Here is a 14,924-nt window from a genome sequence, read left to right as displayed (position 1 = left end):
CGCTCCATCGCTCTGGCAACCCAGCAAATGGCCATAGCCGGCCGTGCTGCCCCCCCTGCAAGGGAATAAGCGGACTTCAGGCAGATTTCTACCTTGCGGTCCGTAGCATCCTTAAGGGAGGACATGGATGGCATCGGCAATGTGGCACTACGGACAAGACGGGTCACGTGAGAATCCACCTGTGGAGGGGATTCCCACTTAGCAAAATAATTATCCGCGAACGGATAAGCCACCGCCAGGCGTCTCTGCGGCTGGTATCTTTTGCCAGGTTGTTTCCACGCCTCCTCTAAATGGTCCACCAACTGACCCGAAAGAGGAAAGACTGTGGCATCGCCCTTCACATCTTTGAAAAAGGCATACCTAGATTTAGCCGCTGGGGGAACTTCGTCCTCAATCACCAAGGCTGTGCGGACCGCCCGAATAAGTCCAGGAATATATACTTTGGACTTAGCATCAGCGTCCTTAGTATGGAGAGGTTCCTGATCGTAAGGATCAAGAATCTCCCCATCATCAGACGTCCCTTCGTCATCCTCATAAGGAGCGGACAGAGACGCCACCGGCCTTTTATGAGGCCGCATCACAGACTCCCCTTGCAACACATCCGACAAGTGCTGTACAGAACTCGTCAGGGAGTTAACCCACGCTGGCTCCTGAGAACCCGGGAGCGGGGAAATAGGGAGACTGTGGGGTACCACCAATTGTCGTGGGAACCCCTGCATGGGTGACGACACCACAGACTGCTGGGACAAACCCCTCGGAGTAAACGCGGGCTGCGGAGCTAACTGGCCCACTAAAGCTGTTAACGCCTGAGCGAAACAAGCCCAGGGCGGCTCCTGTACCGGTGCTGTAACCGTAATAGGCCGCGCCATGGACAAACACTGCCGGCAAAGGCCCTCCGCGCTACCCTCCCCCTCCGCTAACGGTACTTTGCACGTGGTACACTGTAGCCGGAGGGGAAAATCACTTTCAGACATGATGGCACCACGTATGTGACCTCTCTCACCAATTAAGTATTAAATAGGCGAGAGACCACCCTGCAGCACCGCACCGCAAGGGCTTTAGCAGAAGAACAGGGACAGTAATAAAGCTGACAGTTTAGAGAAGAAAAGTTACAGGCAGCAGCGCTAGCACAGTCACATACAATGCAGAGAAATAACAATTCCTGCACTAACAGCGCTGATCACTCAACTACACAGACACAGGGCCTGGTAGGACACAGCGCTGCATACACAGACCTGACCACAGCGGAGGAGAGGTATGCGGGGGGACCCAGACCACGATGCTTCCGTCCAGCGCTTCCAGCAGCGTTCACCATGCGTTCTGAGAAGATGGCCGCCGAGGAGCAGAGAGGAGGCTGGCCTGGGGGAGGAGCGCTGCCACAGGACCAGTCGGCAGCATGCAGAGAGGGCTGTGTGCAGCGGGGGAGGCGCCGGCTGTGAGACAGGGAAGGCGCGCTCCCCTGGCATGCATTTAACCCCTGGGACGCCGCAGCGCTACCGCTCTGCTGCGGTCCGCTGTCCCAGGGGGTAGTGGAAGCGCAGGTTGGTCGCCTGGCTCCACGCTGCAGCCAGTCCCCAGGGAGCCCCCTGCCTGGGGACTTAGGACCATGTGATCAGCGGGGACCCACCGCGGGACCCCGCTGCTTACCTCTGTCCCCCTTGAATCCGGCCATGGTCCGGAGCATCTGGAGTCACCGCTAGCTGTGACCCCAGACGCCCACCAGCATCCCCGGATCAGTACCGGCGTTCTGGTACCGGCAGGGTGTAGGGAAGACAGCATGGACGTCAGGACTGACTGCCCATGCTGTTCATCCAGATGTGCAGCCACAGCTGCATGAAGAATAAGCTTCAGGGGCTCTTCTAGCCCCCACTCCAACAGGTGCACCCGACTCCAGCCGGGCACCAAACTAAACTGGGGTGCCTTGGCCCGGGGGCGGGGTATAGGAGGGGGACCTAGTGCATCCTGGGAGGCTGAAAGCTTAACTCTTTGGTGCCCTGCGACTGACGTCACACCTATACCCCCAAGGTATCCTGTGGATACCCTATGGACCCTGAAGTAGAAATAACAACCCAGGATATGTAGACAATAACCTTGTGGGTTTTTTTTTTTCTTTGCTATGTATTAATAAGCAGTCCTGAAAAGAGGAACTTTGCGAGTAATATTGTCTGCCATGGGAATCTGTAGTGATCTTGATGGATAAAATGTAAACCAGTGGCTAGGTCCCGAATACTTCAAGTTGGTGTGATAGTTGGGACATCAGAGATATCATGATTCCTTTCTTCATTTTCCTCCTGTAGATAGGCTTTGGCATCTCTTGGGTTTGTGAAGTCTTTGTAAGTGGAACCCTCGAATAAGCGCAGACGAGCTGGGTACATCAGGGAGAATTTGCGTTTGCTTTGAATAAGAGAGGCGCATACTGGTGCAAACGCTTTTCTCGCTCTAGACAGTTCCACAGAAAAATCCTGGAGGCGGACCAAATCACAGCCTTATGCAGGTAATTGAGACATTTGAATAATGTAACCCTTGGTTTGGTGGAAGAAGGTGTATTTCTGCCAATTCTATGGATTCTTTCTATAACTAGATCAGCGCATTCAGATTCAATACCCAGAAGTGAGGGCAGAGTATTCCGAACAAAATGGGATAAGGACGGACCTTTAATTGATTCAGGGATTCCCACTATACGGATGTTATTGCGGCGGGACCTGTTCTCCAGGTCGTCAACTTTGTTCCATAATTGCCAGTTTTCTTTTTCTAAGTTTTGGAAAGATCATTTAAGTTGAGAGATCTCTTCAAAATTCACCCCAATTCTGTCTTCAGCTACTGATACCCTATGGGTTAACTGGTGTAACTGAGCGGTGATGTCAGCAACCGCTTGTGTTAGCAGGGGGGTCATGGTCGTTTTGATGGCCTCAACAATGTCACTGTATGTGATAGGGGAATCAAGTGGTCTGCATACCTGCGCTGATGCTGTGTCTTGTGTCAGCGTGGGATTTGGCTTCTTCGCTGCAGGTGTTCCAGCGGCTTTATCAGCACCCGGCGCCATGTTTGTTTCAGCTCGGCGTTTCTCCTGTCTGGAAGGTAGCGGCTGCGCGGTTTGTGGCGTCTGCTGTTGGGTGAGAAATTTATCCATGGGCAGCTAGGCTGTCAGTCGGTGTTGTTTATTGCCAGCTGGGAGGCTTAAAATTTAGCCGTGAGAATATTTAGGCGGCTGAGGAGATGGAGCTCGTGGAAGTAGCTGCTCACTCCTCCATGTCGGAACCGGAAGTCGCGTTCTTTCTTTTTAAGAATGTTCCAAACAGTTGATTTGGCCACACCTAATGTTTTTGCTATCTCTCTGATGGGTTTGTTTTGATTTTTCAGCCTAATCATGGCTTGCTTCACTGATAGTGACAGCTCTTTGGATCTCATATTGAGAGTCGACAGCAACTGATTCCAAATGCAAATGTCACACCTAGAATCAACTCCAGACCTTTTACCTGCTTAATTGATAATGAAATAACGAGGGAATAACCCACACCTGTCCATGAAATAGCTTTTGAGTTGATAGTCCCATTACTTTTGGCCCCTTAAAAAGTGGGAGGCACATATAGAAACCGTTGTAATTCCTACACCGTTCAGCTGATTTGGATGTAATTACCCTCAAATTAAATCGTTGAAGCACATCTTGTTTGTTTCATTTCAAAGCCATTGTGGTGGTGAATAGAGGCCAAAATATGACAATTCTGTCAATGTCCCAATATTTATGCACCTGACTGTATGGGCTAAGTATCTAGAAGATTAATAATATATGGTGAAACAACCAGTTTATACTGCATGTATACACAGACAGATATGTACAGCAGGCAGCATGTGTGTACACAGACAGGGGGCACTACAGGGGCCTTGCTACTGAGGGCACTTCAAGGGGCATTACTACTGGGGCACTGCAGGGAGGCATTACTACTGGGGGCACTGCAGGGAGCATTACTACTGGGGGCACTGCAGGGAGCATTACTACTGGGGGCACTGCAGGGGGAATCATCCCTTTAATTCGGGTCATGTGAATATTATTAGGGCGCTGTGTATGCGTCTGTGAGCTGGGCGAAGGGTTTGGGGAAAAACAGGGGCGGCTTTGTGAACCTTTGCCTAGGGCGCCCTGAAACCTTGCACCGGCCATGGTAAAGGGGGTGGAGGGATTGCATGATAACAGTGTAAACTGTTATCATGCTGCAAGAGAAAAAAAAAAAAAAAAGTTTACATAGATGAAGGTCCTAACATAAAAATGTGTATTTTGGGCGGAGTCTGAAATAAATGGGGTGGGGCTTCACACTTTGCACCATATGTTTTTCAGATCCTGCGTTAGCAGAAAATACTGTACCGTGGCATAATGAGTCTTACCCGTTCCCTGGAGAGCATCGGGAGTGGTGTGATTACATGTTTAGGCGTGCAGCTTCTGGCCACCAAGGAGAATGCTTCCCTCAGATGCGGGTGTACACAAGGATGGTACAGGAAAGCCACACCCGCATGCTACAATACATAGCATAGAGTCATGGCATCACGTACCGTATACAGCACCATTACAATTATTATCCTTTACTTTTGATGAAAGCAGGACAGAATTTATTCAGGAGCTCGTGAATAGGAAAAAAAAAAAAAAAAGAGAAAACATTTGCATTGACCAGTTTAAAGCACCAAAATATTGGATTAGTCATACTTGTATTACTACACAGTGACATATTAAATAAGCAGTGACACCAACCCCCACATCACAACAAGTCAGTACAATTTACTGCACCTCAGAAGTACGAAGTTTGGAAAAACAAAACATTTTAATGCTGTAAATGAACGGAGAACACAATAAGCTCTTCCAGGATATACAGTAACCTGCAATTTTGTATTTTAACTTCTGGATGTATCCAATATAAATATTACATGATGAATATATAGAATGGTCTTTGCTAGAACTTTACTAGAGATCACCATTTAGGGAAGACTAATTACACAAGTGTCCCCAGTTAGGGACGGTCTCAGTGTTATCAGGCTGTCCCACAGGCCACACGTTTGTCCCAACTGATGGGAACACGAGACCTATAATTCCACTCACCATAGTGCCTCTTGCGTGTGCAGTAATTTAAAGATGTTCTGAACGCAAGGGATATGGGATGGAAGGCCACGGTGTGTATGTTGCCATCACAAACTTCTGTGTGCCCGCCGTTGTTCAGCAGCGATGCACACGTGTCCCATTTTGTCAGATGTGCCATTATCTGCTTCCTAATACCCTATATTTTTTTTTTCTATTAATAATGCTGGACATTGAGGGTATCATGATACAAATAAACAACATACAATGACATAAAAAAAAAAAAAAAAAGGTAAAGACGGCCCTGTCCAAATGACGTTGCAGTCTAGGTGTAGAGAACAAATGAGACAAGTAGTGCTCCCAAACTTAGAGAGACCCGCCTCAGATTCTCCTTGAGAATTATTAGTCATTAATTAGCCGTTATCTACTAGTAATAGACGGATACCAACCTCTGCTTATTGTAATGCATACAGGGTTTGCAAAATAAGCGCTATAGTGCGGTTTTTATGCGCTACAGGAACTTTGGGACCCGATTCTTTTAAATGAGTGGGTCCTACAGGACCCGCTCAGTTTGTCCTCTGTAGAGCTGCAGCATCCAATCACCGCAGGCGGCTTCTCAACCAATCGCCACCGTCACATTCTCCTGACTACAGCTCCCAGAATCCCTGTTGCTTGCGGTTCCCCCTCCGTGTCCGCGTTCTGCAGCGTGCCGTGCCGTCCGCTCGCTCCTCCCAGAGTCTAACTTAGACAGGCTCTGTCACTCTTCCTCCTATGCCCACCCCCCCTGTGCTCCCGGCTCACTCCCACACACTGTGCTGCCGCCGCAGCCACTCTTTCACTGCGCCTCAGTGGGGATCTCAGACCGAGGAAGGGGGAGCGGTGTCTGTGGGGATGTCGGACCCAGGCGGGGAAATTGTTGGCTGTAGGTGGGAGAGGTATCGGCCACGGTGCAGAACACTTCAGACCTGTAGGTGCTGCAGAAACAGGTGAACACGATGCAGGTGGAGAGAAGCGACCTGAAAGGTGAGGACCTCTGTCCCTGGTGCTACAAACTGGTCGGCTGTGTGGCCCTTCCGCTAGTATTATTACTGGCAGGCTGTGCGCCCCCCTACTAATCCTGACTGTGAATGCCTTCACTATCCCCAACTGTGTGCAGCACTCACCTTAGCCCCAAGCACCGCCTGTCCCTAACCTCCACCTTACCCCCAAGCACTGCCTGTCCCTAACCTCCTCTTTACCCCCAATACGGCCCCAGCTACCTACTCTTGTACCCTCCCTACACCCAGCAGTCCCTAACCTCCTCCTTGCCACCAGTACTGCCCCAGCTATCTACACTTGCCCCCTCCCTACGCCCAGCGCTGCCTGTGCCTAACCTCCTCCTTACCCCCAGCTGCTAACTATCCTTACCCCCTCCCTACCCTTAGTACTGCCTGACCCTAACCTCTTCCTTACCCCAGTACTGCCCCAGCTGCAGTCTACCCTTGCTCCCTTACTACCCCCCACCACTACCTTCCCCTAGCACTATCACAACTATGGTCTGCACTTATCCCTCCCTGCCCCCAGCTCTGCCTGCCCCAATTCCCTTTACCCCCAGCTCTACCCCTACTGCTTATTATTATTATTACCAGTTATTTATATAGCGCACACATATTCCACAGCGCTTACAGAGAATATTTGGCCATTCACACCAGTCCCTGCCCCAGTGGGGCTTACAATCTATGTTCTCTATCACATGCTCACACACATACACACTAGGGTTAATTTTTGTTGGGAGCCAATTAACCTACCAGTATATCTTTGGAGTGTGGGAGGAAACCGGAGTACCCAAAGGAAACCCACGCAAGCACAGGGAGAATATACAAACTGCTTATTGCCCTTAACCTCCTCTATCCCAACTGCTAACTGCCCCCAGCTCTGTCCAAACTGCTGCCTGCCCTCACCCCCCCATAAAATGTAATGGGACCCAAAAACAGTGTAATAGGACCCCAATTTTTGAAAGTGAGGGGTCCCTGAGACCCACAATTCTTTTCGCTCACCATGATCACTGGCATATATAAGCATCATTATGACCTAAATAAAAGCTGAGGTCATCCCTTCAGGGTGGGCACATTCGTTCCCAGTCACACTTTCTTCCAGAATTACCCACCTGGAGGTTGTGGACCCATCGCTGAGGTGGGCAGTAGATGTATTCTCCATACCTGGCCCATGCAGGTCGATGTGCTCCACTGCATGGAAAGAAATGCATTACCAGCTTGTACAGATATGTGATGCATATGAAAAACACTTGGGGCCTGATTCAGACTTGGGAAAATAGTGAGATATCTCTCTCAACTGTGAACCTGAACAAACCATACTGCAATGCACGGGGTGTAAAAAAACATAATTTTTTTTACATGTGGGATAAATACTGGCTGTTTTTGCATGTAGCCCACAAATACTGCACAGCTTTATTATTACTCTACAATTTAGATGTCAGATTGGAAACACTCCTCCCAAATCTAAATCTCTCTGCACATTTTAGATCTGCCCCTCCTGCAGTGCAGCATGGTTTCACCAAGATGGTCAGTTGAGAGAGCTCTCTCTATTCCCAAGTCTGAATCAGGCCCTTGGTCTGTAGAGTACGGAGTATCAGACATGTGCATCATTATGCGGTATACTGCCTGATCTGCATGATACATGGGCAGCCTCGGAAAACCATGAAATTAAAAACATGCATCTTTTTCAGCCAAAAATTAGTCTAACTCGCAATGCAATGGGATTAGGGCGCACCAGGAGACTGTGGTGATAAATTTGATATGCACCACTTGTATATCTGTGTGTGACTGAGTCTCTCAATCAGCAAAGCAACAACCGCAGCTTTTTTTTCCACACCAAGTTAGATGAATGTGAAGGAAACCAATTAGGGGGTAAATGTAATAGGCTGCAGCCTATTGGCGAGTTCGGCGCGAGACTTCCTGAGGTTTTAAAGTAGCAGTCTTTTAATAGACAAAATCAACCTGGCTTTGAAGGCTGCTACTTTAAAACATCAGGCAGTCGTGCACGGAACTCGCCGATGTCTCAAAGCTGCAGCCCAATACATTTACCCCCTGGGCTGAGCAAACATTCATGATAAGGCTAGGGGTGGGGGAATCTCATTTCACAAGGACCTTCTCCCTATTGACTGAGACACCCACCCCCTCTCCTGGAACTTTGGCCCCCAACTTTCTCCCCTCCATCCGGTTTATAAAATGAAAACAAAACACACACCAAAATATGCCACTTTTCAATTCATAGTATATTTATACATGAACATATATTCTCAGGCGCAAAATGAAACAAAGTGTGGCTGCATCCACTATCTGAAGGCAACAGGTACACTGCAGTACAAGTGGCTACTGTGCGGCTCACCTGTTTGGAATTGGAGCTGTATACTCTATTGCAGTATCCATACAAGCATGATAGGAATTCTGCAAGAGAACAGATATATTCATTACTTTACCCATATACAGTAATAAACATAGTAAAAAAGGCGGACGAGTAATAATACAGGCTCTAAAATAAAATGCTCTCCTTGGCTTTGTAAAAAGTTAGGATGTAAGCAACCTGTGTGCACTTCATTATTTACAAATAAAGACAATCAGCAAGACATTTACTTTAGAGGAATGGTTCAAATGGCGTATTTGTAATAAAAAAATTAAAAAATAAATTGTGGTGGTAGATCATGGTTAAAAAATATGATTAAAGATTATTATAAATTAGGGGGGGCAGTGTATTACATCCAATTTCTGCATTTACGTTGGAATACTGTCGATTTCACCATTTTTTTTCACTACCATTGTTATCTCTTACCAATTGCTAGTCCCTCACACACCACCACCCCCCCCTATTTATCATAAACAAATTTGTTTTTTGTTGTTAAAATGAACCATTTGGAACCTTCTACTTAGTGTCCTGATACATTCATTGCTACACTCAGACATCAATCACCCATTGGTGAGCCCTGCATATTTTTCTTTATTTCTGATCAAAGTATAGTACCTGTTTGTTTCAATACACTAATGGGCTTTGGCTCTGATTCAGAGCAACTCGCAAAAAGCGAGCGCTCGCTCTGCATCAGGGCGGCCGTTTTTTTATTTTTTGTCCCGGCCTCCTGGTCGCTCGCTAAGCTGTGGGTGACCTCTAATAGAGCCGGAAGCTCACTACTGACATCACTGGCGATGTCAGTAGGGCTGCCCACAAACGGCAGGTGTTCCTTCATGAACGCCTATTTGTCCAGCCATCCCCCCCCACCCCGCCTACAAAACGGGGCGAGCTGTCGATCAAAATCGACAGCCACCCCGTTTGTAGCGAGCCCCAGAGCAAGTGAATTTCTCACTTGCTACAGGGCTTGCGCACGCGCATTGCACACACAATGCACAACCATCGACCCGCTTGCGAGCGGGTCTGAATGAGGTCCTGTGTCCTCTATTAATAACGGAACATCACAATGTGATTATATTATATCCTTTATTGTGGCAATCACTTTGCAGTTGCTATAACTCGGGCTAAGGACCCGATTCAGACCCGCTCGCTAGATGCGTATGCAAATTCGGCAAGGCAGGCGATTGAACGGCAAGGCATTAGCATGTTCACTATGTCTTAGCGTGCGATCGCATTGTGTATGCAGACGCCCACCAGCCTGTCTTAAGACGCCCACTTGTGCACGTTATGTCCAGGAAGTGTATGCAACCATCGTAATATCGGATGCGATTGCAGCACTTGTGGTTGACCATACCCAGCCGCAAGCACTGCAAGTGAATACTACCAAGTGACGTGTACAATGATGCTGCCTTTTAACTATGCACGCCTCTGAAATGGCGTTAAGACGCTCAGGCACGCCTGCATTTGCACCTCCACTCCACCGTTTCTAGCGGCCAGCCCGTCACCACCCGCAAACGACATCTCCTGTCACTCATTCTGCCGGGCAGTCTATGCGCAGCGAGCGCTTTCCAATTGCTCGCACTGGTTCGCGCACACGGTTTGCGATGCGTATGCATGCGCAGAATGCAAACAATCGACTGGCTGCGTGCAAACGCATCCTAGCGAGCGGGTCTGAATCAGGTCCTAAGTTCCATAATGTTAAATGTTGGCAGGCAGGTATAGCCATTACAGCAGTACTCCATGTATAACTGCTTTGTTACAAATCAGCCCCTTGTCACAACAAGGACATACATAAATAAGTTACAAGGACTCTGACACGGTGCTGGGTTGAATATCGTATATCTGATATATCTGACATAATCTTTCATATTTCCCTTCCGGGTAAATTTAAGAACACAAATGTAAGTACAAAATAATAGCAGTCAGTAGTTTTTCAGGCAATTATCATTAAAAATAATGGAATAAGTTATATACAGTGTATACGCCTCTTACCTCCTGCTTATACCTGGTGGCGACACTGGGTAACACCGGCTGCAGAACAGTGACAAAAACAACAGAGAAGAAACAATGAAACAAATGCATTACATTGTAATACCAAACACAATGATATGGAGAGGATCAGCAATCTCTTTGTAAATATACAGATCAACACAAATGCCAACCAGCCAGCCAGCCAATAACAGTCTCCACACATTGCACATCAGGCCATGCAAAGGACTTGGGTCAACTAGAAAGAGGATATGTGACTCAGATATTGCACAGGAAGCTATATAAACGCAGCACATAGTTACACGCTTATGTTCACAGACCTTGATATTAGGAATAATAGGTCACCTACAGTAAAATGTGATATAGCTAACTGTACATTGGGTATTAGGTTATCAATGATGCATTCCATATTAAATCCCAGGCTGTAAAATAATGTGCATTTATAATTGCCATAAAACTTAAAAGTGTCTAATAACATCTTTATGGTTCAGCTGACTAAGGCAGCGATGGGCTACAGGGGACCCTAGGCTGCACATGGCCCTCTTCTCCTTCTCTTGTGGTGCTCAGCTACCACTTGCTTTGCTTATTATGTCTTATAACACTTCATTAAAACACCTTCTGATATTTTACTGCTAACAGGTATCTTTCTTTTATTAAATCTATTAATTTCCCTAATTACAGAGATGAACTGTAATGTCTTCCCTGATGTAGAGTGTAAGCTTGGCGAGCAGGGCCCTCTTCCCTCTGATTGTCTGTAATTACCCAGCCTTGCTTTATTGCTGTTTGCTCCCAATGGTAAAGCACAAAAGAATATGCTGGCACTATAGAAGTAACTGTTAATAAGTATATCAGGTTGCCCGTCACTAGACTAGAGTCGGAGCTCGGGTATCGGTCGACAATAAAAAAAAGGGTCGACCATCATTCGTAGACATGTATTTAGGTCGACTGGGTTAAATTGTCGACATTCAACATGTCGACACTAAAATATTGATAAATTGATTTTTCATGATATTTAGGGTTAGGTTTAGGCTAAAAAAAAAAAAAAAAAAAAAAAGTGTCGACATGTTAGATGGTAACCGTTTGACTGTGTCAACCATTTAACCCTGTCGACCTAAATACATGTCTACAAAATGATGATCGACCTAATGACCATGTCGACACTCAGAACCAGTAAAACTTCATACTGTCTGTCTTTAATACCACACCCCTGAGCTCCTCAGGCCTCATATCTGCTGGCAGCAAAACACGTACGCTTAACTAGATTTTTATTTTGTTAAAGCCAGTACAACACATGTACCTGGGGTGACACTGGAACCCATCACATGAAGTCATACTTGTGTCCAGGAGTGCTGCGATTGCATTGCAGCTCTTCTGGACTTTCCAGCTCCATGTTTCACGTTCAACACAAGGGCACTGATGTCTCTGAAGTGGGATACGGTCAATATCCCAGCACACGGGATGCTGGCACTTAGAATAACGGCACCAGAATCAAGACACCTGTCAGAAGCCAGGGGTTAGCTTTAGGGCTTAGGCACTAGGGGCAGAGTTAGGGTTAGGTTTAGAGTGCAGAGAGGGGGGGCTTAGGTTTAGGCACTAGGGGAGGGAGGGTTAGAATTCCTACCGACAGTGTCCTAACCCTGTCGGGATGCTGGCTCAAATTTAAAATGTGCTGAAATATATTGAATTGGGAAGGGGTATGCCCTAGCCTAATCCTAATTTTCAGTGTAAATACAAAGCAGAAAGCTTTTTCCCTTCATGTTTAATAAATAAATGCATATGTTTCCCCAGCATTGCAATAGTTTTTTTAAAAACAAATTTGCTCCAGACACTGCATAAGTCCCTATGGGGTCTATTTACTAAGCAGTGTTAGGAGACAGAGTGAAAAGTGATAAGGTGCCAGCCAATCAGCTCCCAACTGTCATTTTTCAAACACAGCCTTAGAGATGGCAGTTGGGAGCGGATTGGCTGGCACCTTATCACTTTTCACTCTGTCTCCTAACACTGCTTAGTAAATAGACCCCTTAATGTCAAACGCACTCACATGTGACAATGGCATTTGATTTCCATTGTCCAGATTAATTATTCAACCCCTGCTCACCCAGGATGTCCTTTGTTTTGAAATGGCAGGGATGGTACAATCTGTAGCCAATCAGATTATCGGTACATTCACAGACCAAAAGTTCTATATGGCTCTCAGCATCAGGATTTATAAATGGAAATGGAAGATGTCACAGTGAAAACAAAGCTCAGAGGGATTTCCAAAGCTTCTCTATTAATTATATTAGCGTTTATTCTGGCACCCTGCACCTGTTACAACCCGTGCAGTTCCTCTATCCTGCCTGGGGTGTCGCTCCCTGCTTTGGTGATTCTAGCACACAAACTTCTGTATCTCAACAGTTTGTTGCATCAGCTGTGGGTGCAGGGTGCTAGAATGAAGACCATTATATAATGTGCCAAGTAACTTACTGCCATGGTAGTCATATAATCAATTGTCAATAAGAGCAAGCTGAAGAAACAAACCAAGGTAAATATCCACAAAAGTTATGTTTTTTTTATTTCTTAACATAACTTTTCCATGGGACAGCTGCTTTATTGAATACGATTCAAACCATTTCACATTTATTTCTAGAAATATGGCTGCAAACACTGTACTTGTTTTGGAATGAAACTCTTCTTTAGAAACGGATATCCACGAGAAAAACACACGTGCAAACTGTCATCTGGCACCTATCCTGCCTTTCTAAGAACAATACCTGCTAAAGTCTTTTGTACACACATTATTTGTATATACTCTGAAAATGATGTACGTGACAGTGGATGGGCTATGGATCTCATACTATATGATTAATAATAAGGGGTCTATTTACTAAGCAGTGTTACGAGACAGAGTGATAAGAAAGTGATAAGGTACCAGCCAATCAGCTCCCAACTGTCATCTCACAGCTGTGTTTAAAAAATGACAGTTGGGAGCTGATTGGCTGGCACCTTATCACTCTGTCTCCTAACACTGCTTAGTAAATAGACCCCTAAATGTTGTATGGTTCATAAAAGGTTATAACTTGCACCAACATGTCTCATGAAGGAAGGAGCAAATGAGCAAATCAGACTGAGCAAATTATGTGAAATAAATAAATTTTAGGAAGCAGACAATTACCTGTAATTTTCTTACCTGCTTTGGGAGAGGAATATAATCTCCGGTGCACAAATAGACACTGTCATCTGGCAGGTCGAACTGAATATTGAACTGAAAGAAAGAAGGCTGTGAGCCTCATGACAATGTCCAAAATGACTGAGCTACAGAGCAAGATGTTATTTGTTGCCACTGTGCCTCCATTTAAGCAGGTGTGTCCAGACTTCCGCCAAAGTGCTTCAGTTTGTGGCACAAGTTGGCAGCAACTGCAGAGGAACAGAAGTGTGAACTGGTCGACAGAAGTATTGGGAATGGGGGCAATCCTTATAGAAAATAATAGGCTCACTGGTGCAGATAGTTTGGGGAGAAGTGCAAAAAATGTATTTAATTTTACAGTGGGAAATTATTGAAAGCAGGTGGAGAGAGTATTATATCGGTGTTCCATACAGGGCGAAAAGGTTGCAAAACTATTTCTAATTCCTAAAAATACAAGATCTAAGCTCATTTATTGTTCCGTATTTTTAATGGGACATATATAGTTTACATCATTCAGTTGCTCTTTGGCAAACCAGCACATTTCCAGGTACACTAAATAAAATAAAAAAAAAAACAACTTCTAAATAAACAAATCAGCTGGAAACGGCCAGTGCGATTTTAATAGAGGCAAAAAGGACATTTGCACGGGTCCACCACAGTAATGCAAGCTAAAGGGGTGGGGCTTTAGCAAAGGATCTCATATTACACCCCCACCTCGCAGTGTGTCCTGGAAAAAGTAGCATCTTGTAGGATTAAAGATTTCAGTGATCCTAAAAGATCTTTGTTTATTAGGCTAAAAGTGCAGTAATTCAACATAATATCATGAATCATAACACAAACAGTCCACTCCCAACATTAAGCCCAGACCAAGCTCCACAAAACAGAGCTCATCCTTCTTCACCAGCTTCTGACACCAGTAAAATTATATTTTTTTTTGCAACACCTTTTGGGAAATGGTGACCCTTCATGTCTCACAAGTGGTCATTTGGAATGGGGCGCGTGGGGGGGGGGGGGGGGGGGGGGGGTGGTATCACTAATCTAAGACTTGTCCTTGGCTCACTTACTAAGCAGCTTTGCCAATTGTAGAAACACAGATAAAAATGCTATAGTCATTTAAAATAAACAGAATGATTCTGCATCACAGGTGAGTAGCACAATAGGCAGGTAAGTATAGGGGATGTTATATTCCATATATAACACAACATTTAGTAAAGGAGATTGGGGGGAGGAGGGGGTATATCAGCACCCACTTGGATGCAATCTGGAAAACTTCGGTCCCATGCTGCACTAAGTAGCCTAAGTGTATATACA

The 14,924-nt window shown here is 45.9% G+C and overlaps 1 protein-coding gene across 2 annotated transcripts in view; it reads right to left on the bottom strand.

Annotated features, from left to right (window-relative positions):
- Positions 1-14,924, bottom strand: part of TP53I13 (tumor protein p53 inducible protein 13) — a 32,497-nt gene that overhangs the window by 17,354 nt on the left and 219 nt on the right. The window contains exons 2-6 of one of the 2 annotated variants that reach the window (XM_088477760.1): positions 13,602-13,691; positions 10,451-10,489; positions 8,447-8,505; positions 7,206-7,284; positions 4,378-4,506 (exon numbers count right to left, since the gene is read on the bottom strand). In XM_088477760.1, coding sequence (XP_088333886.1) covers positions 4,378-4,506; positions 7,206-7,284; positions 8,447-8,505; positions 10,451-10,489; positions 13,602-13,691 — 396 coding nt within the window. The remainder of the gene's footprint in view (positions 1-4,377; positions 4,507-7,205; positions 7,285-8,446; positions 8,506-10,450; positions 10,490-13,601; positions 13,692-14,924) is intronic. The other variant, XM_088477761.1, reaches the window with a different exon arrangement.

The sequence above is a fragment of the Taudactylus pleione genome, unplaced genomic scaffold (genome assembly GCF_031769625.1).
Source record: "Taudactylus pleione unplaced genomic scaffold, aTauple2 ptg000203l, whole genome shotgun sequence".
Taxonomy (NCBI): Eukaryota; Metazoa; Chordata; class Amphibia; order Anura; family Myobatrachidae; genus Taudactylus; species Taudactylus pleione.
Note: the sequence above shows the minus strand (reverse complement) of the source record. Positions and strands in the feature narration are given on the sequence as shown.